Raw genomic sequence first — 26,667 nt, forward strand, 5'->3', positions numbered from 1 at the left:
AGAGCAAAACATTCACAGAAAATCAAGGTACAGCATACACCATGTCACAACTCAACAACTTAACACTAAAATGGCCACATAGTTTTCACCTGAGTGGTCACATAGTTTTAAGCAAAGTACATTCATTTAGTAAGTCCTTCATTTAGTAAATCCTTAATTCAATCATCAAAGTACAAAGGTCAAAGTCCTCCACCTACGAGATGAAATCAAGTTACAATATAATCAGTCATTAGTCAGTACCCTCTTTTAGGGGTAGTGGAAAGTACAAAGGCCATCCACTCCTAGGTCACAAGTAAGTTACAATTTCATCAGTCAGCGTTAAATACCCAAGGAGAGGTCTTTTCATCTTGACTTGAGGCAAGCTCTCAGCTTCCATGGTTCCTCTTCAATGGTCCCACCTCCTACCTCAATCCACCAAACTGTCATCTGGGTTCAAAAGCAGATAGCTTCCAGCTTCTTGTCTAGCTCTCCATGCAGTTCCTGTTCTATATTGAAGCTCACAGTATCCAGGCCACCTCAAGTCCTTCACAGTTTCTGTTCCTGGGAAGACAAAGTTTAAGAAAGCCACAGACAGACAAAGTACTGACACTAGAGTCATGCTTAATCTGGCAGCTCCAGCTGGCCCTCAGAAGCTCCGCCACCATAAGCTCCATTCTGAAAATCACTTTGTCCTTGAAGTTCCGGCTGGTTCTCAGAAGAAGCTCGAACACCATAAGTTTGAGTTTTGCTTTGCCACCACAAGTCCGAGTTCTGCCACCACAAGTTCTAGTTCTGCCACCACAAGTCTGAGTTCTGTGTCAGTTCTCAGTTCTCATTTCTCTTATAGTTATTCTCAATTCTCACTTCAGTCTTCAATCTAGCAGAAGCAGCCCAGACTTCAGATGCTTGCTGAGAGAAATTCTCTGTCTCCCTGTCTCTCTCTCCAGGCAGTAGCTGCTCTGCCTCCACAATGCTTGCCCCAAGAAGCTCTGACTCTCCCAGCAGGGGTTTTTCCTTATAGATAGTATTAGCTCCTCCCTGTTCAGCACCTTCCTGGTATGTCAGCAACAGGAGTTCATACCTTCTTTTTCTTAACAGAGGCTTGATATAATTAATTTGAAACTAGGTGCTAAGTTCCTGTTAGCTTGCCAATACAAAGGGATCTTCAAATTTCATTACTATTACAACTATCCACAAACAAATCTGCAACCAAATATAGTACAAGGGAAACTGAAGAAGAGAACACTGGTAGAGAGGGAGGGGGTTTTGGTAGGGGAAAGGACTATGACTCATGGAGATGCCAGCAACAAAGGTGGCTTTCCATCTTTCCCTTTGATATGGAAAAGGTGTTTTAACAATTCCCAAGGAAGGAGAAGGCAAGGTCTTCATACACATAACTCCACTCTTGCATCTAGGTTTTGGCATCTCTGTGCACTCCAATTGGTTGAGAAAGAAAGAGAAGTGGGAGGAGTCTGACTCATTCCACAAAAGACTTTTGTAAATTGATTGTGCCTATTGCCATGGCCATGGTTGGGATATAAGAAACTTTCACAGAACCCAATTCCTCCACACAGATATAGCTATAGCTCATTTGATAAGGGGTGTTAAAACTCAAGAGAATTCAAGGTTAGCAAAAAGAACAAAGGTACCATTCATGGACTGAATTTATGACTTATCTCACCTGAGCCAAGCTTCAGACTCTAAAAAACCTATTACAAGTGCAGTAAACAAGTTAATATTCCCTCATATCTTTCGACCAGTTCTTCCTATGTTGAGTTGTCTTGCATCTATGATGACATCAGGTCATTGGGCAACTACCATTGTCTTGAATGAGCACTACAACATCCGCACAGAGTGCATGATGTCTATCTTTCTGTCACAGCCAAATAATAATCTTCTATATATTCAAATTTCAGGTTAGTCTCCCTTGGAGAATTCTGGGAAGCTAACAAGGCTCAAAGAATGTCTCTCTTTTCCAGTTCAGCTGGGAGTACCAAACATTCCTTAAAAATAAAATGAACAAGGGGCGGCCAGGTGGCTCAGCGAGTAAGAGCACCGGCTCTAGTGTTGGGATGACGTGGGGATCAAATCCGGGCTCAGATACTTAGCACCACACCCAGAAATAGCTGGCCGTGTAACCTTGAGCAAGTTACTTAACCCCGATTGCTTTAAAAAAAAAAATGAACAAAACCAGAAGGGGCTATGTAAAACAAAGAAGGATAAAGAATATTTGAAAAGGAGATAAATCCTGATGGTGACACAAAGGAACACAAGAAGGACCACTGAATACTTATAGCTAAATAATAAATATGAAGTTCTTCCTAATGGGGAGAGTTGAAGCTTGTGAAGAGGAAATAGCTGCATGTCCTCTGAGGAATAGTGATATGGATCTACAGGTTCCATGAGGAGTTGAGCTATCAACTTCAGGCAAAGGCTGCATGTCTACTTGCAGACTATGCTGACATGGAAGTTTTTGTTCAGGTGTTGGTTGCACTAGATGGTATTTGAGAAGGTCGTTTCCTACCCCAGGATTCTGTAATTTTGTAATTAAGATCATTTAAATTCATTTAAACAACTATCTATCAACCGAAAAGTTACTCCCAATTTGTAAGGTTTCCAGGTTCACAAAGACCTATGATATTCCAATTTACACACAGTACTCTGCCACCCTAGATGTATACATCCTGTCCGACACATGACAACACAATTCTTCTCTCCAAAGTCATGGGCAAAGTTCAAATTGTGTCCCATTTTTATGTTGCTATTTCTCTCTTCACTGTTGTTGGAGGTGGTGGGAGCAAATGGAACATGGTGGCCACACCCCTCATTTCCTGTTATTCCCTCATTCCTGCCAAGTCTGCATTTACTTCAGTGCTGCTCCAGGGGGAGAGGGAGGAGGCATATAAACAAATTATCTGTGGCTCCAACATATGCTTTACCACCTGTCAGGTATACCCTACTTTAAAGGTGCCAAACTCGCAGGTATTGAGCAAGCCCAAAACAGATTAAAATGTGAATAGGAAATGTTTAATGAAACAGATAAAAATACAATATAGATAATGTTCATCTGTGGTCTTCTAAGTCAACATGTTGCCAACAGGGATCCTTTCTATTTGAGTTTGACACCACTGTCCTACCTGGTATCTTTTAATTGGCCCCACAAACAAAACAGAGCAAGACTATGCAAGTCATGGTGGGGTTAAGAGCTTCACTACAAAACAGTATTGGCCAGGATCATGTTATGTCTATATTGTACCAAGACTCCAAACATTAGCAGTGGGATTGGGAAAGAAGTAGAACAGGAGGAAGAATACTAGACTGGTTTCAAATTTTGCCTTCTAGAGTTTTAAGCAATTCACTTAAAACTGTTCTGGACTTCAGCCTAAAATGATGTGACTTCTATGTCCTTTTTTGACTCTAAATCCTAAATTAATTCTAAATCCACAGACATGAACTAACTTATTCAAGGCTACACACCTGACGTATATAACAAAGTCAGTTCCATAAAAAAAAATAAAAAACAAAAGATTGGGTTTTATCTCACACTGGGTGAGATACCCAATGGGCCAACCACTACTGACTGGCAAAGGGGACTTTGAATTGTTTTGTTTCCAACTTGGGCCCCTCCTTAGGCAAGTATCTGTCACCCCCTTTCTCATCCTGTCCTCCACTCCCTTCTCATTCCCAAGGTTTCATCATACTAATATATCAGACTTAGTACTTGATTGACTTAACCCATTACAACTCAGAACTCTGGAGCTTAAGAGATCTGCCAACCTCAGCCTCTCTGTTAGCTGGAATTACAGGCATGGGTCATGGTGCCCAGCTCTAAGATTTTTGCACTGTATTCTACTTCCTAACTGGTTCTCTGTGTCTGTTTTCCTCCTCTGTTAAGCCCTACCTCATCTATCTCACCCCGCTAGCAGGAGGATAAAATGAGATAACAAGGTGACAGCCGTGTTATGAAAATGTAAAAGCCTACTGTAAAGCAGTTTCCCATGGTAGCAAATTAAATTCTCTTCTAGCAACCAAACCCCCTTCTCCCTTCCATCTCTGACAACTGATAAGAGGTCAGTGGAGACAAGGTATTATAGAGGGAAGAAGTGAGACTTTTTCTTAAGAGAGAAAAGGAATGGGAGTTAGACACGTGTGATGGAGAATTTTTCAGGTTTGGTTTGTCAAAAGGCAGTGTGTGTGTGTGTGTGTGTGTGAGAGAGAGAGAGAGAGAGAGAGAGAGAGAGAGAGAGAGAGAGAGAGAGAGAGACCACAATAGGAGAAATCTTCTACAAACTGTTCTTTCTCTTATGGGGCACTTACCTTTGAAGCCTACAAATACAGACCTGACAGAGGCAGTTTGAAAGTAAGAGAGGGGCTTGTCCTTAAGTTCCTTAGAGATCTTGCAACTTTTTCAGACAAGAAAGGGAAAGGAGAAGGAATAAACACTTATTAAGTGTATACTATGTGCCAGGCATTGTGTTAAGTGCTTTACAAATAACTCATCTGATCCTCACAACTTATTGAGGTGAATGCTGTTTTACAAGTGAGGAAACTGAGGTAGTCAGAGGTTAACTGACTTGCCCCAGGGTCACATAGCTAGTAACTGAGGCTGAACTTAGACTCAGGTCCTCCTGACTCCAGGCCCAGAGTTCCATCCACTTCACCACATAGCTGTCCTTAGTAATGACAAACACCCCCACGAAATGGTATTACCCCAGCCATGGCAGCCCATGGATTCATGCCCTGCATTAGTATTTGAATGGAAAAGCTCCCAGTTGTTACTGGAATGACTAAATTATTCAATTAGTTTTTCCAGAAGTATTTTTTACTAGGAAATAATTGCTAAAGTTGTCATCTTCTAAGCCAGGGCTGGGGAACCTGCAGCTTTGAGACCACATGTGGCCCTCTAGGTCCTCAAGTGCAGCCCTTTGACTGAATCCAAATTTCACAAAATAAATCCAAAGCCCTTAATAAAAAAAAACGTCTTCTGTAGAACTTGGACTCAGTCAAAAGGATGCACTCAGGGACCTAGAAGGCTATAAGTGGCCTTGAGACCACAGGTTCCCCTTCCCTGAAAGTAATCTAAATCTTCAATGGGCCTCCACTATATATAGAATAATTCCAAACTCCTTAGCTAAAAACCTTCATAATCTGGCACTAATCTACTTTTCTAGATTGATCTTCTTTATTTTTCCACACAAAAACCTCTGCCTCAGCCAAAATGAGCTGTTTTCACAGCCTTCTCTAAACATGTTGGGTGACAGCATTATCTATAGCAGAAAGAGCCTTGGACTTAGGCTCACTTACTATATGTCCCATACATAATACTATGGATGTATACTAATGGCTATGACCTTCATTTGTAAAACACGAATAACAACAGAGAATAGCCAAGATGGTGTAGTAGGAGGAAGTAATTCAGACCAGGACTCCAGCAATGATCTAAGAAGAATGCCAGACCAAGCAGTGATTAGGAACTCAAAGGATATAGTACAGTGAATCATCTTCCTAGCTCATGGTTATAAATTTGACCTATAGGCAAGTGACCAGAGCAGGAAGTGTGGAAGAGGGATGGGCCAAGATCACAGACTCAGTGTCCAAAGCTTGAATTAGGCCAACAAGCAGCTCAGGGACAGCCAGAGCTGATCTCACTCAGCATCAGGCCCAAGACAATAGCAAGAAATTGAGCAGATGGGCTGATCCAGGTATGGACTCAGCATTCAGAAATACTAAAACAATGTGAGACAAACATTTTTGAACGTGGCCAATGTAAGAACATGTTTTACTTGAATAGCAGTTGTTTCCCCCCTTTTGGTGGGGAGAAGTGTAAGGAGAGCAGAGAGTGGGAAGAAGATAATTGATGTTCATTAACTGAAAAAAAAATTAATGTAAAAAATACTTATGTTACCTCTCTTAAATTTTTTAAAAAGTTACTTTATTGTCTTTTTTTATTTTACATCAATTTTTTTAAAAAGAAAACAAAACTTTCCTCCCTTGTGGGGAAAAAAACCCAACCTTCCATACTTTTTGTCTGGAAAGTGCCACATAAATGTGAGTGATTGTTACTACCTTGTACTTTCTTATTTCTGTGCCTTTGCAAAAGTACCCCAACCTGAAAGTCTTTCCCTTTCTTCCTCAGCCTACTGTATTCTACTTAACTTTCAAGAATCAGCTTAAGTCATAGCTCCTTCAGAAGAGGGTCATCATAAAATGATGACATTTAGGGTTAGGGGTGCTCGAGACCCCAAAATACCAACATGCCAGGTCCTGTAGAATGAATTCGACTCAAGTCTTCTCTCAGCCAAAGAAAAGCAAAGTTTATTAAAAGTTCACCATATTGGGTAGACTCTTAAGGAGCCTAGGTATCTGTGACACTTGCATTGGGCAAGCAGGTCCAAATCATCCAACAGTGAGGGAGTCTGTGCTAGGTCATTCTCTGGCCTTCCCCCTAGAAAATTCTACGGCACTCTCACACCACATGGAGACAAGATGGGGTCTTATATACAGAAAGGTTGTGGGAGGAATCTGGGGGTGGTCTAGAGGAGGAGTTTGGGGAGGGTCTTCAGAAGGAGTCAGATGAAGTCGGACTCCAATAAATAAGTGATTAAGGTGGGGGAAGTTGCTGGACGCTACCTGGAGAAAACAGACGATGGTGGGCTAGGCCAGTTCAAGGGTGTAACAGATTTGGGTACTGGGAGAATCAAGGGTGGGGGCTAGCTGGATAATGTAGGGCCAAGCCAGTAACAAAGGTTTGGGCAGTCACAATGAAAGGCTTGTGGTCTCATGCAAATACCCTATGTGGGAAGACCCAAGGAGAGCTCAAGGAGGTTCCCAGAGCCTGCACCCCAAGGATTCAAGGAGAGCTCAAGAGGGGTTCCCAGAGCTGGCACCCCATCACTTTCATTTGAAGCCTTCCCCGACCACCCCAGGCAAAAAATCCCTCCCTTAAACTCCTATATCATTTGTCTCTGCCACTCATTTGGTATATAATTCTTCATTTTAGGGTTATTTTTAAAGCTACAGCATAGTGGCCTGAGAGCTGGTCTTAGGGCCATGAAAGCCTATGTTTAAGTCCCATTCTGATACATGCTGCCTGTGGGAATCTGAGCAAGTTGACAGGTACTTTAGTGCTCAAGTCTTGATGTGCCAAGAAGATACCATTGGGTAGAGTTTCCTTATCGGGGAGATTCCTATATGAATGAAATCACAAGTGGATCACAAGTAACCTTTAAGGTATACAAGTCTAATCTCTGTAACTACAGAGTATACCCCTAAGAGTCAGGGACTAGGTTCATTAAAAAAGAAACAACCTGTTGTATCCCTCATAGTACTACCACACATATCAACCATTTTATAAACAATGTTGATGATAATCTGAAGCAAAGAATGTCTCATTTATTCCTTATAGAGTAATAGGCAAACTATATGCTATACGGTCAGCCACCATCTCTAGACAGGAGCCAGAGACCCTTAGTAGTTTTCCATGCAAAACAGGAAAGGTCTAATTCACATGTTCTTCCTAATATATGATGGAAATAGAACTGTAGAGAAAGTCTGCCCATGGAAAAGATGACTAATATCAAACTTCTTTGATATCAGGAAGAGCAAATTGCAAAGAAGCAAAACCAGGATGGAAGAAATCAAGTTCTGGGTTTACCTAGTTATTATAATAATACTGCTACTAACTTCTCAAATATACCCATACATGTCCATGTGAACTTCTTATGGATACTTTCTAGTATCTCTGACAGTGCCTAACTCATAGGACTCAAAAAATTGTGGGATGAATACTAACACCTATGTTCTATGATACATTATAATCTTTCAAAGTTCAGTCACAAATATTAGCTCATGTAATCCTCAGAACACTCCTGTGGGACTAGCAGGGTAGGTATCATCCCCATTACATAGATTGTTTTGACACAGGAGCAATTAAATGATTTACCAAAGACCACCCTAAATTAATGGCTGAGAGTGGAATGAAAACTTAAGCTTTCCTGACTATAATACTCTTTCTACTTATACCATGTTGACATCCCATGTAAGCAGTGAGAAATATAGAGGACTAGAGGCGGAAGGGGTACAACTAGAAACACCATAGTTTTGATTAATTTTCTTCAAAAAGTTTCCAAACCTATGTCACACTTATTAAACTTTCCTATACTGCGGCAGATAGCCAGCAAAAGCAGTCCTAAGGCCAAGTAACATGTTGTTGTTCAGTTATTTCAATCACAGTCAACTCTTCATGACCCCATTTGGGGTTTTCTTGGCAAAGACATAGGAGTGGTTTCCTTCTCCAGCTCATTTTACAGATAAGGAAACTCGGCCAAATAGAGTTAAGTGACTTGCCCAGGGTCACACAGATAGTAAGTATCGGAGGCCAGATTTTAACTCGGGAAGATGAGTCTTTCTGACTCCAGGCCTGGCATTCCATCCACTGTGCTACCTAGCTGCCCCTAAGAAACATGACCACCTGGGTAAGAAGAGCATTGTTTTGTTACATGAAGCTTCTGGCAGGGAAGCTTTCCTTCAAATGACCATCTTTATAAAAAAAGCAGTTTTGTTGAAAGGAAAGCTTGAAACTAAAAGAAAGGTTAAGAAAGGACAAGCATGAGAAAATTTACCAATCCGAAACTGTCAAAAAGAGAAGTCTGGGACCCAAACAGTATTTGAGAAGGGGAGTGGGGGAAAGAATATTAGGAAATAGAGAAAAAACCCAGAGTTTAATAAGTGTTATTCTGTTTCTTGTTGCTTTACTGTGGAAATATGATTAGTTTGGGGAGTCTAGTTATAAAGAAATCATATTATGTATGTAGACTATGGCTTAAGTTAATTTCACCATTTAGGGGAAATTGAGACGAATGTTATGTCTGGTTATTAAAGTAAGGGAGAGCCTTCCAAAATAATTTATTTTGAAAGAGAAACACTGGCTTAGGGACAAGCAGGCAAATGGAATCTGGGAAGTCATAGTTATGGAAAAATGTACGCTTATTTCAAATCTAACTACATAATCAGAGGCCCCAGTCCAAAATATGCTGCTATTAGCACTTCTTAGCCTGTCAATTCATGTACTGCTTCTTTAAAATTGAATATTTTTTTTCAAATTGATTCTGGAGAAATTAAAGGGCCACAATTTACTTAACCTGAAATTCATTCCAAATATCCTAAAAGTAACTCTTAACAGGCCAAATTGAGAATGACATTTGAATTGTAGCAACCTGTTTCTGGATTAGAATTTGCTCTGTTGACTCTACTAACTATATGGAAATCAATGCCTTAATGTTTTCTAGCAGGAAGCTCTAATAAGGTGGATGGCAAAATATTCCTCCTTTATTAATATAGAGCAATGGAAGGGGGGGGAATAGTAGGGAAGGAGAGAGGAAGAATGTAGATAACACTCAATAGGGAAAGATGAAAGAGGAAAAAGGTTTTCTCCAAATTAAATAGAACCAAAAGATTATCATATAATTGATCTTGATGTGCAAACTCAGACAGCTTTGGGTCAAATAATTCAGCATATGTCCCTGTGTCTAAAATAAATCTGGCCAGACCTTAAGGAAATCAGCTAGATAACATAAAAAAATCTCACTGTATCTTCATACCTGTTGAAGAAAATATTAATGTATTTGCAATCTGCCAATATCTGTGTTTGCCTAGTGTGACAGGATGAGTATAGAACAGGTAGAAGAATGTACTGATATATATGTCTTACACCCATATACATACAGCTGCAAACAATGTAAATTAAACAGACTGGTAAAACATCCAAGATTTTTTTTAAACCTATCAAATTTAAGGGATGTCGTGTAATGAAAGAATTTCAAGGCACCTTCTATTAACAGCCAGAATAGTCTTCATATCAGAAGGCCTGTTATACAGTACTGTCAGGCCCAAAGTATCTGCAGTAACATAGCTGCCATAGCTATGTAAAGGATATGACAGGAGTGGGACTTAGCAGAGAAGGTATAGGCCTGGGAAGTGCCTTTTGGTCACCAACTCAATGTCTTCACAGCTGTCATTAACCTTAATTCTTCACTGTATAATGTATAATGGGTAGATGCTTCAGCTTTAGGCCCAGAGAAAAATGACATAGGGTAATTTTTGGCAAAAACTTCAAGACTTCAGTTGTTATTCTTGTGTAGGGTCCTAATAAGATGTGGTTGAGGGAGAAGACCCTGGATTTTTGTGCTGTTTTCTTCATCATCTCTTTCTGGTATACTTTTTCTTTTGGAGGTAATTGGGGTTAAGTGACTTGCCCAAAGTCACACAGCCAGTAAGTGTGTCAAGTGTCTGAGGCCGTATTTGAACTCAGGTCCTCCTGACTCCAGGGCTGATGCTCTATTCACTGAGCCACCTAGCTGCCCCTTGGTATACTTTTTCTCCAAAAGTATTTCAAATTTTCTACTTTCTTATTTGTTCCTTTATTCAAATTGGTCCTGCTTTGCCCTTTGGTGGGCAAGTGCTGATTAGCCAAATTGGTTAAAGTTCTTTATTAATGAGGTCACAGGTTACTAGTCCACTTTGGTCAATTTTGTTCATTTTTGCTGACAAAGACAATACCCCTATCCTTGGTCAGTTCTTGTAAATGAATGCTATGGGTCACAAGGAAAATCAGGGGAAGAATGAAAAGTGGATGAAATCAAATGCAAATAAATCACTACTGAAAAGATAACTGAGGCATATGTTCTATTCACAGTGGGCCAACAGTATCTTCAAATAAAAAACACAGCTTCCATACAGAAAGCTCAATGTAACTTCTAACAATAGCTGACATTTATTTAATACTTAAAGGTTTAGGACACGCTTTATACATTGTCTTGTTTGATCTTCACAGTAAGCCTATTACCGGTACACAGATACTCCAGGCATTAGGATTCCTGTTTTACAAATGAAGAAACTGGAGCCCTTGGTCACACACCTAGACAGCGCCAGAAGCACAAATTGAAATTCTCTGCAGACTTCAAGCCCAACACTTTCCCTTATACCACACCCTGCTCCTAAGCAGTGCCAGGGCCTTGTTAATTTATAATATCCTTCCACTAACCAGGAAACAGGAAGGTATATCGTTTAAAGGAGTGGTATAAAGGCTGTCCCTATTATTTCCTTTGTATCTCCCTACCGCACCCGCAACATTGCTTTGTAAGCAACAGACACTCAATACAAATTGATTGACAAAAGAAAGTCTAGTTCTATTAGAATCACAGCTGTTTTCAATTCAGCTGATTCAATATTTCTCATCAGAAGTTGCTTTTAATCCCTTCCGAATGCAGTTCATTTGTGTGTATGCACAGGGATACAGGCAAAGCATACACAGCTGTCCTCTGTAATAAAAGTTAACTGTGACGACGTATAGCAACCTGAATCACTATCAACACTAATTCAGCATCAATCCCCTGTCAGCAATCCTCTACCTACCATCTTCATGCTCCTTAGGTTTTGATGTGTATACTAGGGAAAGCCAGCTTCCAGGTGCAAGATCCAAAAATCTAGACTATTTATTCTAGTCACAAAAAATAGAAAGGGAGCTAAAGGACATAATGGTCAGTAACACACAGAACAACCAAAAAGACAGAATGAAGTCAGGCCACTGTCCTTTTGGCCAACTACCAGAGCACAACAGATCAACTATAATTGAATCTGAATCAATCTGCTTCTCTCATTAGCTGATACAACAGGGGTGAGGGAGAAAGAAGACTTGGGGGGAAGGGAGGTGAACTTACAGAAAAAATAACCTTGAGCCATTTCTCTACAACAGAATATACCTACTAGGGGCAGCTAGGTGGTACAGTGAATAGAACACAGGCCCTGTAGTCAAGAGGACTCCAGTCCAAATCCGGCCTCAGATACTTAATACAAAAACTAGCTGTTGTGACCTTGGGCAAGTTACTTAACCCCAATTACCCTACCTCCCCCCCCCCCAAAAAAAAAAAAAAAAAAAAAAAAAATATATATATATATATGTACTAAAATCAGAGACATCAAATTTTAGAGCTAGAAGGAACTGTGGATCATCTGGTCTGACATATTTTACTGACAAAGAAACTCAATGATCCTTGGCTGAAATGAAGATTTGGGTCTTATCAAGCCTTGTAAAAACTGTAAAAGATACACAATTCATTTTCTCTGAGAGCTCCCCATTAATATCTCTTTGTAACAAAATGCCCCAAACTTAGGCATTATGAAGTTAGAGCTGGATTCTCTCAATTGGTTTCATATTTTAAAACCAATGTAGTTAGATAAAAGGAAATCTTTCACGTCTTTAACCTGCATGTATGTTTTAACAGAACTGGGGTGCCCTCTTGTGGTCAAATATAAAAATCAACACCTGAAGTTTGTTTTGTTTTAATATGGGAACTCACAGCTTTAATTTTTTAAAATAGGTGAACATTTATATGGCGCTTCACATTTATGAAACCACTGCATATGTTATCATGTGATTTGCAGCATATATAGAGTGAGTCCCCCTTCTCTCTGACACTATCAATACTGGGGAAGACCCTCATCATCTCATGCCCTGGACTACTGCAATACCAAACTGGTGGGTCAGCCTGCCTCAAGTCTCTCTCTACTTCAACCCATCCTCCATTCAGTCACTGATGTGATTTTTCCAAAGCATAGGTCCCAGCCATGTCAGCCCCTATTCAAACTAGTGGCTCCCTTTCACCTCCAGGAGCAAACACAAAATGCTCTGGGCATTCAAAGCTTTTCATAACCTAACCTCCTCCTACCTTTATGGTCTTACACCTTACCCTCTCTCCATGGACTGTTTGATGCAGTAACACTAGCCTTCTGGCTAGTTCCAGGAATGAGATCCTCCATCACTCCACTCTGGGCATTTTCACTGACTGTCTCCCATGCCTGAAATGTTCCTCCTCATCTCTGCCTCCTGCCTTTCTTTACACCCCAACTAAAACTGCATCTTGTGCAGGAAGCCTTTCCCACCTGCTCTTAATTCTAGTGGCTTCCTTTTTATCCTGTATATAGTGTTTGTACGTATTTGTTGTCTTACCATTAGACTGTGAGCTCCTTGAGGAGGACTGTCTTTTGCTCTCTTTGTATCCCCAGTGCTTAGCACAATGGTTGGCACATAGTAGGTGCTTAATTAATGTTTACTGACTGATTAATGTGATTCTTAACAACACTGTGAGATAACTGGATTGTTCCCATTTGGTGAGGGAGAAAAGTCAATATTCAGAGAAGTTGTTTCTTGTCAAGAAAGTTCAAATAAGTATTTTGAGAGGAAAGCTAAAATTTGCAAAAACAAGCTGATAATGGGGAAAATATTAAACTAGGAATTACTTCTACCATTAAAATATCTGTTAATCCACTTATGGGGGGGGGGGGAGTTCAAACAGAAAGGTATTAATAGGAAAAAAAAACTAATGTTAGAAGGCTTCAAATCCTAGCTCAGATACTTAAACTGGTTATGCAAACCTAGGTAAGTTACTTGACTTCTCTGAAACTCTGTTTTCTCACCTATAAAATGGATTATCTCACATGGTGATGTGAGAAAAACATTTTTCAAGTCTTCAAAAGCCTTATATGCAGGGGCAGCTCTATAGGTGGGGAAAGAGAAGGAGAAAGGACACTGGGGAAAATTTTCAGTCATGCTGGAAAAAAAGATAATAAAAAATTTTATTGAAAAAAAAGTTACTACAGCCCCTTTCTATCTGAGTAATTTAAAAGGGGTGGAATTGAAGGAGCACTTCTCTGCATTAATGGTTCATTGCCACAGCCTTCCTACATAAATGATCAGAAAAAATACAAAGATAGAGGTAGCTCTACTCTAACCCAACATGGGTATTCCCCAAAAGCACTGCTATGCAAAATTGTAAAAACATACCACAGAGCTTATGAAGAAAATGGGGTTAAAGGCCCTACTCTCAAAAATTGTGGCATAACATATAAAAGAAAGGAACCTAATAAAATGGTAGGACAGTTTAATACACATAAAATGGTGGATAAAGAAATTCTACAACCGTGGCCACTTCTGTGGCCTGGCCTGGGCTGCTGCTGCTGCCCCTGCCCTTTCCCACACCCTCCCATGCAAGGTATGGGGGCTGTGGAAGAAGGGCATGGATGGGAGTGTTACAACCAGCCCTCTTCAGACCCTTGTTTCTACTGCACCAGAAAATATACAATAAGCATGGCACTTGTGGAAGTGACAGTTGGAAGGTTTGCAACTTCTGAGTTACCGAGAAGTGGTGCAGTCTTCTGAGGCCTCTCACTGTTTCTTGAGTAAGAACTTGACATTTGTGGCATGTTCAAAATATTCCCTAATACACTGCTTGTGTTGGAACAACTTCGTGTTTTTGAAATATGTATTATAGGAGAACTGAGTGTGTGAAGAAACATCCACATTCTATGTATATAAACCCGCATGACTGTGTGTATGTATGTATGTATGTTCACACACAATGTTATTCTTGCATAGTACTACTGTGTCTTCCCCCCCCACAGGTATAGGGATCTCAAAATTCTGAAATTAAACCCAATGAATAAGAAACCATTTGAATACTTGGATGACAGATCTGATAGCAGAATAAGTCAAAGCCAAAAATGGGGTGGCATTTAAAACAAAGGGGGTGACATCTTCTCTATATACTACAATATCAACTTTAGAACCTTTGCATAACTCCAAACGCCATCATACTGCTTGCCTACCTCTGAGGAAATGTACAGAAAGCAAAAATAGAACCTGAAGAGAAAATACATTAACAAGATAAGGAAATACCATTTTTGCTGTCCCTGATGCTAAGTTGATACCTAATAGCTCAGATGGGGCAGACTATAAGTTATACAAAGAAGAAAAAAAATCTCTAAAATGAAGATGAAGGTGACACCAAGAAGGCTCTGTATCACCAAAAATGCACAGTCTAGATAAACTGATAGGGTTATGTGGATTAGAATGTCTGACAGCTGCAAGCTGCTAACTGACCTAAAAAGAAGCACTAAGAGCCCGAGACTGCCCTGATGGCACTTATCACATCTTCTTGTACGCAGCACCCACTTGAGCACTTAGAGAAGAATTTTGTGTGCAGCAGGTTCTCAAAACTCATTGGCTGAAAATTTTCAAAATCAGTGCACAAATCAAACCAGCCTAATGAAATATTCAAAGCACTGATTTTCATGTGGAGCTTGTAGGGTAATTATTTCTGTTGCTCTTTGTAGGACCCTGTAATAAACTTAACTAAAGATAATTAGGTCACCTATGAGCAAAGACAATTGATATAGAAAGGCTAAGAATTGTCTTTTGGCTCTAGAAGCCAAAATGCAGTAAAATATAAACCACAAAAAAAAAAAAAAAAACAGGTGACAGGAGGGCTAGATATCACACTAATAACAAGAGGCTAAAATGATGAACTACAGTGGGAATGAAAACACTACCACCTCAACCATATTTCCTCCCAAAGAAAATCATCTTTTCAATGTTTAAGTTTGAAGGGCTTTTCCTTTACAAAATGTTCATTAAAATTTTTTAAAAGTTTCTTCTGAATGTTAAGCCATGTTGTTTCTCTTAGTGCAATATTCTATAGGACAATACAGTCATCAGGCTTCAGGAAAAAAAATGGAAAGGGATCCCTTTATAACTAATAAAAAGTCAAAGCTTTTTAATGACTTGAAAATAACTCAATTGACTGAAGGTACATAGTTTTGCTGGACTTTATTCAAAATTAGACCTAGTTCTCAATCATTTAAGAATACCAAAAGTTTGGTGACCAGATATAAACACCCATATGTTTTGAAAAATGAACTCCAACATCACATTGTGTGTTAGGAGGCAAATTTGGCACAGTAAGATCATCTGTGGAAAGCAAACACAAACTGAATAGAAGGCAGCTTGCCCCCTGCAGCATGTAACAAATACCTCAAAGTGGTACAGCAGCAGCTAGTCAGCAGTGATCCCAGTTACTGAACTCTCCTACCAACGTTTGGAGAAGTTATGCACACCACCACACACCTTTGCACAGGTAATTTTATTCTCGCCTGTGGGTGTTGACAGTGCTCATAGATTGTTGTTGGAAATATTCAGAATACATATACCTGAATATTGTCACTTTTTTTTTACATCACAATTCAATAACCATTTAACAGTTACAGCTACTGAATACAGGGAACAAAATGTTACAAATGTTTACACTTTTTCCTCATAAACAAGGTCTTTGTGAACAACAGTAATGAGTTTACTAAAGGCATACCACTACAACAATGAAGAAAAATCTTTTTTTTAAATATACTAATCTGTTTATAAATAAACTCTGATTTTTTTCAGTACACATTTACAGACCTGATCAATAAAAAGCAACAATACAATATACTCTTCTTTGAAAAGAAAATATCAAGAGATGGACCACTATGGGAAAATTCACCTAAGGAAAGGGAATAAGAAGCAAGCATTGGATTAATAGAGAGTTAAAAGTATCGGCATACTTCAACCTCATTTCTGTTCATATCCACCAACACTAGGGTAGGACTGTCAGTATTGGGGACCATTTTTACTTGAATTCCAATAGATTGCAATCAATCTTGTAGTACACATAGGGATAATACTCCTGTTGACTGAGATTTAAGCCTGGAATGTCCATGGGAGCCTATAGACAAATTAAAAAAAATTAAAGTTAACACTTTTAAAAATAGAAATATAACAATACTCTCTTGTATTTCTTCTGTAAATACAATTTTTACTTTCAATAAAGACTTCACTTACTATATGTGAATGCCATAAGATCTTCACTGCTGGCATGTTTAAGTAGCATAAGAAACTTAAGTAACCTATTTTGTCCAATTCTATAATGCAGCACTTAATTTTCTGATTTACTTCTAAGAGAAACAGTTTGGTGTAAGAGCTATTGAAGGTTGAATTTGAGTGTGAGAAAGAAAGACCTGGATTCAAATCCCACTTCTGACACATACTAACTGGGTGATGAAGGGCAAATCTCTGAGCCTCATACAACCCCTTAAGACTGTAAGATATAAGTGGGATGCAAACTTGCAGTTAGAGGAAGAAGGTTCCCACCCTGACAAATCTACAGGGCCATGATGTGTTGACTTTTTTTCTAATAGGAAAAACTACAGTTATCAATCAACATAACAGAAATGTTTAAGGTACTACCATAGTAACACCAAAAGGGAAAACAAAGAACTAAAATCAACTAGTTTCAATTTTAAAAAAAGAAATATGTATTTCTAAGGGCTATTCCAATTCTATGCAATGAATATGATGGTCATAAATCTTTCCCTTTCGTATGATTTTCAAAATAGAGGGGGAAATGGTTCATTTAAAAATGCTGGCTTGCAGACACAATACTGTTTTGTTTTCTGAGAATCATAAAAGAATCTACAACAGGCAGTAAACTGAACAAAAAACCCTGCTTATTTGCCTATTCTTTGCAATTCACAAATTTTATACAAATTTGCACTACTGTACTCTCTTAATTACGGCACTTACCATGGGGCTATAAACATCTGATCATACACCAAGATAATGACTAGTTTTTTCAAAAGGCTAAGCAGCAAAAGATAGAATTTAACAGTATACAGAGTATAAAGGCTTTATTATACTTGAATCAGGGCAGAACAACATAAAGCACTTTATAGTTAAAGACAACAAACCCTAATGTGCTCAACACGACACAACAGCTCTTGAAGTGTTGCCAATATATCTTTAAGCATGAGGACTCAGTATTAAAAATCATGGGAGCATTTAGGGAGTAGGATGAAATACTTGGAATATAGAATGAAAAGGCAGCAAGCATCATAAGTATTCTTAGTCTGAAAAAATGATTTGCACCTAAACTTTTGCATTCATTTAATTTTCAGTTCCAGTAAATGCAATGAGGGAACTTAAGTGAAATTATTCTATGTGCACCCAGTTGACAGGAATGCTATACCACTTCCAGTGTCTCTGATAAAAATAATAATCATCTTAAGTACTTAATGGACTACTGAAGGAAGTACATGTTGACAATGCTTCTTTGATGTGATCACAGCTTTATTCATTTTTCTAAATAATTCTGGGATTAAGAAATAAATGACAATATCTTGTTAGATACAGATAGGGAATGAAACTACTGCAAGCTTACACTCGCCTGATTAAAGACCTCATTTCCTTGTTCTAAATAGACAAAGTGAATCCTACAGAATAAGGTTTAACATTCTGCTAACTTGTTAGTAACCAGAATTTTACCTGGCAACTGGACCTTAATCAACAGTCAAGATCTACTTGAAAGGATTCACAAGCTCCAGTTCCAACTTCAGCTAAGAGAGATGGTACTATAAGCACTCTTTCTATCATTGCACAACTCTACTCAGGAAGGTCCATAGAGCAAGTGACCAGGTAACTGATGGAGCCTCAGATAGAAGTCAAGGGATAGGTTGTTTTAGTGAGAAGTCTTTGGAAAAGTTGGTTCTTAACTTCTACCTTGAGGGATCAGCAACAATTCCATTCAAAGAAAAATACTATTCCTGTACTAGAAAAGCTAGCTATGGCAAGGAGAAGAAAAAGAAACTGATAATTTTAGAATAGGTAATGAGGAAACGAAACTATCATTCTTTGCAGATGATATGATGGTATATATGAAAAATCTCAGAGAATCAATTAAAAAACCAGTTGAAACAATTAAAAACTTCAGCAAAGTTGCAGGATATAAAATAAACCCACATAAATTATCAGCATTTCTATATATTACCAACAAAATCTAGCAGGAAGAAATAGAAAGAAAATTCCAATTAAAATAACCACAGACAATGCAAAATGCTTGGGAGTCTACCTGCCAAGAAAAACTCGGGAACTATATGAACACAATTACAAAACACTTTTCACATGAATAAAGTCAGATCTAACCAACTGGAGAAATATTAATTGTTCATGGGTAGACCAAGCCAATATAATAAAAATGACAATTCTACTTAATTGATTTACTTATTAAGTGTCATAATAAGCTAGCAAAAAGTGTTTTATACACCTAGAAAAAATAAATAAAATTAATTTGGAAAAACAAAAGGTCTATTGTGCTATAAAAAATAATGAGCTCGTTGCTTTTAGAAAAACATGGAAAGACTTGCATGAAATAATGAAGAGTAAAATGAGCAGAACCAAGAACACTGTACACAGTAACAGAAATAGTCCTAAGAACAACTATGAATGACTAATTCATTTTGAGTATTATAAATACTAAACTACAAAGGACCTATGAAGGAAGATGTATAATATGTATATTATGGTTTTATATATCTGTGTCTAATGGTAGCCTTCTCTAGTACAGAGTGAGGAGGGGGAAAAAAATAGGAAATGTTCCCTTTGTTTTTGGTCTTTTTGTATTTAAGTTCAAAATTAATTTTGAAAAAATTAAAAAAAAGAAATACCATATCAAAAATATCAAGACTATTAAGCGAATCAATAGAAAAAAAAATGTGAAGGAAGGCAGCCTACCAGTACCACATCTCAAATTGTATGAGAAAGCAGTAATTATCAAAACAATTTGGTATTGGCTAAGAAATAGAATGGTGGATCAGTGGAATGGATTAGGTACACAATATGCAGTAGTAAGTGTCCATAATAATCTAGTGTTTGATAAATCCAAAAAATCAAGTTTTGGGGAAAAAAACTATCTGACAAAAATTGCTGGGAAAACTAAAAAGCAGTCTGTTGGAAACTAAGTACTGATGAACATCTCACAGAGTATATACCAAGATAAGATCAAAATGGGCACATGATTTAGAAATAAAAGATATCATAAGCAAATTAAGAGATTATAGAATACTTTACCTGTCAGATCTATGGATAAGAGAAGAATTTTATGACCAAACAAAAGACAGAGAGCACTACAGGATGTAAAATGGATCATTTTGATTACATTAAATTAAAAAGTTTTTGCACAAGCAAAACCAAGGCAGTCAAGACTAGGAGGAAAGCAGATAATTGGGTGAAAATTTTACAATAGGTTTCTCTGACAAAGGCCTCATTTCTCAAATATATAAAGAATTGAGTCAAATTTCTAAGAATAAAAGTCATTCCCCAATTCTTAAATGATCAAAGGATATGAACAAGCAGTTTTGGGATGAAGAAATCAAAGCTATCTAGAGTTTTATGAAAAAATCCTCTAAATCACTATTGATTAGAGAAATGCAAATTAAAACAACTTTGAGGTACTACTTCACACCTATCAGATTGGCTAATATGATAGAAAAGGAAAATGGTAAATGTTGGAGGAGATGTGGGAAAATTGAAATACTAACATGGCCCCAGGCCATGGAAGGGGTCAAAAAGAATTTTAAAAATCAAGTCAGAGGAGCAGCTAAGTGGCACAGTGAATAGAGCCCTGGCCCTGGAGTCAAGAGAACCTGAATTCAAATCTAGCCTCAGACACTTAACACACACAAAAAAACTAGCCGTGTGACCTTGGGCAAGTCACTTACCCCCAACTGCCCTCCAAAAAGCAAAAAATAAATAAAATGAGAGAGGTAGAGAAAAAATTGGGAAAAGAAGTGAGAGTAATGTAAGAAAATCAAGAAAATGTAAGAAAAAAATAATGTAAAAAAAGTCAACAGCTTGGTAAAAGTGGCACCAAAAATACTGAAAATGACCTTAAAAAACAGAATAGGTCAAATGGTAAAAAAAACATATAAAAATCCAACGAAAGGAATGCCTTGAAAAGCTGAATTGGTCAAATGAAAAAGGATATACAAAATTTCACTGAAGAGAAGAGCTCCTTAAAAAGTAGAAGTAGACAAATGAAAAAGGAAGCACAAAAGTTCATTGAAGAAGATAATTCCTTAAAAATTAGAATTGAGCAACTGGAAGCTAATGACTCTTTAGGAAATCAAGAAACAATAAAACCAGGCAGGTAGGTGGCACAGTGAGTAGAGCACTAGCCCTGGAGTCAGGAGGATCTGAGTTCAAATTTGACCTCAGACACTTAACTCTTACTAGCTTTATGACCTTGGGCAAGTCACTTAATCCCCATTGCTCTGCCTTCCCCTCTGCAAAAAGACTAAAACATTAAAAAGAAACAATAAAACCAAAAGAACGAAAAAATAGAAGATAATGTGAAATATCTCATTGAAAAAAACTAACATGAAAAATAAGAGAGATAATTTAAAAATTATTGGATTTCCTAAAAGCCATGATCAAAAAAGAGAGCCTAAATATCATCTTTCAAGAAATTGTCAAGGAAAACTGACCTGATATTCTATAACCAAAGGGCAAAACAGACATTGAAAGAATCCATTTTTATCACTCCTTCCTGAAAGAGATCCCAGGAATATTACAGTCAAACTCCTGAGCTCCCAGGTCAAGGAGAGAACACTGTAAGCAGCCAGAATGAAACAACAGAAGTATTGTGGAGTCACAGGACAATACAAGATTTATCACTTTCTGTATTAAAGGATATGAGGGCTTGGAATATAATATTCCAGAGAGCAAAAGAGCTAGTATTGAAATCAAGAATCACCTATCCAGCAAAACAGTATAATCCTTTGGGGGCTGGGGTGGGATGGAATAGAGGACTTTCACATATTCCTGATGAAAAGACCAGAGCTGAATAGAAAATGTGACCTTTTTTTTTTTTTTTTGCTTTTTTGGAGGGGGAATGCAGGGCAGTTGGGGTTAAGTGACTTGACCAAGGTCACACAGCTAGAACATGTTAAGTGTCTGAGGCCACATTTGAACTCAGGTCCTCTTGACTCCAGGGCTGCTGCTCTATTCACTGCACCACCTAGCCACCCCCAAAAACGTGACTTTCAAATACAAGACTCAAGAGAAGCATAAAAAGGTAAATAGAAAATGGAAATCATAAAGGACTTAATAAGGTTTAACTGTTTATATTCCTACATGAGAAGATGATACTTATAACTCATAATAACTTTCTCATTATTAGGGCAGTTAGCAGGAATATATCTAGATAGAAGGCACAGGAGTGAGTTGAATATGATAGGATTATATAAAAAAATAAAACTATGGAGTGAGAAAGAGAAAGGGAAAGGGAGGGGTAGAACGAGGAAAATTATTTCACATAAAAGATGCAAGAAAGAGCTTTTACAGTAGGAAGAAAGTGGAGCATGTGAACCTTACTCTCATAAGAACTGGTTCAAAGAAGGAATAGCATACATACTCATATAGAAATCTATCTTACCCTATAGGAAAGTGAGATGGGAAGGGGAAATGAGAAGGGGGAGGGTGCTCATAGAAGGAAGCATAGATTGGGGGAGGTATTAGTTAAAAACAAAACACTTTTAAGGAAGAATAGGGAGAGAGAGAATAGAATAAAGACGGGGGAAATAGAATGGAGGGACATACAGTCAGCAATCATAACTGAAAAATTTTTTGAAGCAAGTTTCTCTGTTAAAGTTCTCATTTCTCAAGTATGTAGAGAAATGAGTCAAATTATAAAAATAGGAGTCATTCTCCAATTGATAAATGATCAAAAAATATGAAGCCAGTTTTCAGACAAAGTAATCAAAGCTATCTACAGACATATGAAAAAATGCTCTAAATCACTACTGATTGGACAAATGCAAATTAAAACGATTCTGTAGTACTAACAGGTTGGAAAAAGAAAATGACAAATGTTGGAGGAAATGTGAGAAAACTGAGACACTAATGTACTGTTGGTAAATTGTGAACTGATTCAAACATTATGTAGAGCAATTTGGAACTACATCCAGTGGCCTATAAAACCTTGCACACCCTTTGACGTAACAACACAACTACTAGATCTGTATCCCAAAAGAGAAAAAAAAACAAAAAGGAAGAGAACCTATATGTACAAATTTATATCAGTTCTTTTCTGGTGGCAAAGAACTGGAAATTGAGGGGATGTCTATCAATTGGGGAATGGCTAAAAAAATTGTGATATAGGATGGTGATGGAATACTCTTGTGCTATAAGAAATGACGAGTAAGATGCTCAGAAAAACCTGAAAAGACTTACATGAACTGATGCAAAATGAAAGGAGCAGAACCAGGAGAACACTGTACACAATAACAGCAATATTATAGGATGATCAACTGTGAAAACCTTAGCTATTCTCAGTAATACAATGATCTAAGACAACTATGAAGGACTTATGATGAAAAATGCTATCCATACCCAGAGAAAGAACTGATGTTTTCTTTTACATCATGACTAATATGAAAATGTTTTGAAAGGCTACACGTGTACTTATATCAAACTGCTTTCCTTAATGAGGTGGGGAGGGAGGGAGAGAATTTGGAACTCAATTTTAAAAACGAATGTTGAAACTGTTTTTACATGTAATTGGGGGTAAATAAAATACAAAATACTCTTTAAAAAAAGAAAAAGGAAAAGGTTCTTTATGTACAAAAATATTTATAGCAGCTCTCTTTATGATGACAAAGAACTGGAAATTGAAGGGATGCCCATCAATTGAGGAATGGTTGAACAAGTTGTGGTATATGATTGTGATGGAATACTGTTGTGTTTTAAGAAATGATGAACAGGATGGTTTCGGAAAAACTTGGGAGGACTTCTATGAACTGATACAAAGTGAAGTGAGTAAAGCCAGGAGACAACTGTAGACAGTAACAACAATACTGTGCAATGATCAACTGTAAATTATTTAGCTATTCTGATCAATACAATGATACAGTAAAATTCCAAAGAACTTAATGGTGAAAAATGCATCCACCTGCAGAGAAAGAAATGATGGAATCCGAATGCAGATTGAAGCAAGCTTTTTTTAAACTTTCTTTACTTTTCTAGGGTTTTGTCTATGCTCTCTTTTGCAACATGGGTTAATATGTAAATATGTTTTGCACGATTTCACATATATACTCTATATCAAAGTACTTGCCTTCTAAAGGAGGGGGAGAGAAAAGAGAGAAAAACTGTAACTCAAAAATTATAAAAAGTGAACATTAAAAACTGTTTTTATATGTAACTGAGGGAAAAAATATTATTTAAAAAAAGTAAAATACTATTTCAGATTACTTTAGACTTTGGCCTGTTTTTGACTGAGCATCAATTTAGCAACAAACATTAAACAGAGTGGAGCTTAAAGACTGTAATTTCTGAATTCTTTCTTTTGAGATGGTTAAGCAAAACCTAATCTTTACTTCAAGTGGAAATCTCAGGAAAGGAAATGCCTTCTGGCTGATAAAACCAGATATTAACTTTTTTATACCACAAAGATTCTTTCTCAAGAAAGGTGATTTACTCAAAATATCTACACTTTAGGCAGACAATATTATTCAAACTTACAAGCATCCTTGAAGGTTGCTAACACTTCAGCAAATAATAAGAAACTATTGTTTGTATAAAACACCCATTTGGGAGGCAAGATATCAAGAGCACAAAATTTGGAGTCAGAAAAACCTTCATCTGAATTTTTCCCTTTAGACATATACTGTATGATCCTGAGAAATGTATACAACCTCTCAGAGACCAAATTTCCCATATCTGCAGTAGCTACTTCTCAGAAATGCTATGAGTAAAAAGTGTTATATAGATGTAAATTGTTTTTAATACTACTGAAAAACAATGAAGGTACTTCATTACTACCTCTTACTAATAATTCTCTCTGAAATACCACATCAACTTGGTATAAGAATCTCCATGACATGGTGTTATAAGTCCTACCTTAGGCCTTGAACACCTAGATCAACTTTAATAATCTCTTTAGAGGTCAAAGTACTATGTATGCTGCTATAAAAATTTCTAAGCATAACAGTGACAAAATCTAACATGCAATGCATAATAGTTGATTTTTACCCCATGAGACTACAGATAGCATGCCAACTTGCAGACTGTAAAGCAGGGTATTTTACTACCTTAGTAAAATAAGAAAAAGCCACCAATTTAGAGCCAGCATGCAAAAAAAATAATTCAATTCAACAAGTAATTAAGTACCTATTACATAGAAGGCACTAGAGATATGAACACACAAAAAAAGAGAAACAGCCACTGGCTTACATGTCAGTGGATGACACAACTAAACAGCTAAGTAAATACAAGATGATTTGAGGAGAGAGCATGAGGAAGATCAGGAAAAGTCTACTACAAGAGTTGATAACTGAAGAAAGCTCTAAAGAAAGCTAAGGATTCTAAGAAGTAGAGATACAGGAGAAGTTTCACGGCCCTGAGAACAGCCTGTGCTAAGATGGGCAATGGAGCCTAACTATAAAAACAGTTTACTGCAGAAAAGTTTAAGACAGCAATAAAATAAATTTAAAGTAAATTTCAGAATATAATGCATGTATGATTGTACAGTTATTTAAAAAAATGCACAGAGACCTAAAGAACATGACTTTTTAGCAGATTCCTTAAAGTTCTATAATATTTTGATGTACAATGCATTAAATACATACAAGATTGGAAAAAGAAATAATTTTATTGTAATATTGGTTCATGGCAAAATAGCTTTAAAGGGTTTTATAAAATAATTGCTTAATAAGTTCAGGCTAAGGAGAGTAACTTTAACATGTTAATTTCAAGAAATTTTAAATTTATAACAATGAACAAAATTAAATTGGACATGTGTAATTTCTGTATGAGAACAAATTAAGGGCTTTTAAGGGACTAGCTACATTTACTACTGCTTTTCAATCATTCTATTTTCTTCCTTCTTTAAGATACATGTTAAATGCTTATCTGAGAATCATGATACGATTTTGATAAAATATATTCTTAATATGATAGGCCATAAACATACTTACATCAATAATGGCTGCCGCACTACTGTCCAGGTGTTTGTATAAGTCATACAATACTTCTCTCAGTTTCTTCATGGTTTTCTTATTAGGTTGAAGTAGCATCGCCTGGAAGTTCACTGGCAATCCATATCTGAGTTATTTTAAAAAAAAAAGGTAAATTTTATAAACAGTTGGTGGTATTAAGAAAATGCATGCCCTGAGACTGCAATACACTTTTATCTCTGAGAGTAAGGAAATACATTTCATTAAAAAGAGCATTTTCAAATAAGCAACAAATACATGTGAATATAAGCTCAATTTGGCTCTCACTGCCCTTTAGAAAGCCGATATTCTCTCTCAGAGATGAGGTTCAGCTTAATATTACTTAAAGCATAATTCGGGGCAGCCAGGTAGCACAGCAAGTAAGAGCACCGGCTCCAGTGTCGGGATGACCTGGGGATCGAATCCGGGCTCAGATACTTAGCACCCACCCAGAAACACCTGGCCATGTAACCTTGAGCAAATTACTTAGCCCCAATTGCTTAGGGGCGGCCAGGTGGCTCAGCGAGTAAGGGCACCGGCTCCAGTGTCGAGATGACCTGGGGATCAAATCCAGGCTCAGATACTTAGCACCACACCCAAAAATAACTGGCCATGTAACCTTGAGTTACTTAATCCCGATTGCTTTAAAAAAAAAAAAAAGCATAATTCAATGTTTTAAATAAACTGTGTGCTTCCCCAGGAGATTATAGTATTTAACAACAATAATAACAGTAGTGATGACAACTAGAATTTATGTATTACTTGAAAGCATTATATAAAGCTGAAGGTTTGCAAAGTTTTTAATATATATTATCTCAATGTATCCTCAATAACAACCTCGGAAGATAGGTGCTACTATTATCCCCATTTTACAGATGAGGAAACTGAGGCATCTGACTTGTCCAGAGTCACCAGAGATTTTAAGTTTCTGAGGCCAGACTTGGATTCCATGTTCCTGACTCCTGTTCCATAATTCTAACCATTGTGCTACCTAGCTGC

At 37.5% G+C, this 26,667-nt stretch overlaps 1 protein-coding gene across 2 annotated transcripts in view; it reads right to left on the reverse strand.

Annotated features, from left to right (window-relative positions):
• Window positions 1-15,934: 15,934 nt before the first annotated feature.
• Window positions 15,935-26,667, reverse strand: part of ATP6V1C1 (ATPase H+ transporting V1 subunit C1) — a 64,258-nt gene continuing 53,525 nt past the window's right edge. For both annotated transcript variants that reach the window (XM_069081162.1, XM_069081163.1), the window contains exons 12-13: window positions 25,651-25,777; window positions 15,935-16,568 (exon numbers count right to left, since the gene is read on the reverse strand). In XM_069081162.1, the coding sequence (XP_068937263.1) occupies window positions 16,473-16,568; window positions 25,651-25,777 (223 nt within the window). In that variant the 3' untranslated portion in view covers window positions 15,935-16,472. The remainder of the gene's footprint in view (window positions 16,569-25,650; window positions 25,778-26,667) is intronic.

The sequence above is a fragment of the Petaurus breviceps genome, unplaced genomic scaffold (genome assembly GCF_028583685.1).
Source record: "Petaurus breviceps papuanus isolate PSGF00001 unplaced genomic scaffold, PetGlider_PUasm1.0 98, whole genome shotgun sequence".
NCBI classification, from domain to species: Eukaryota; Metazoa; Chordata; class Mammalia; order Diprotodontia; family Petauridae; genus Petaurus; species Petaurus breviceps.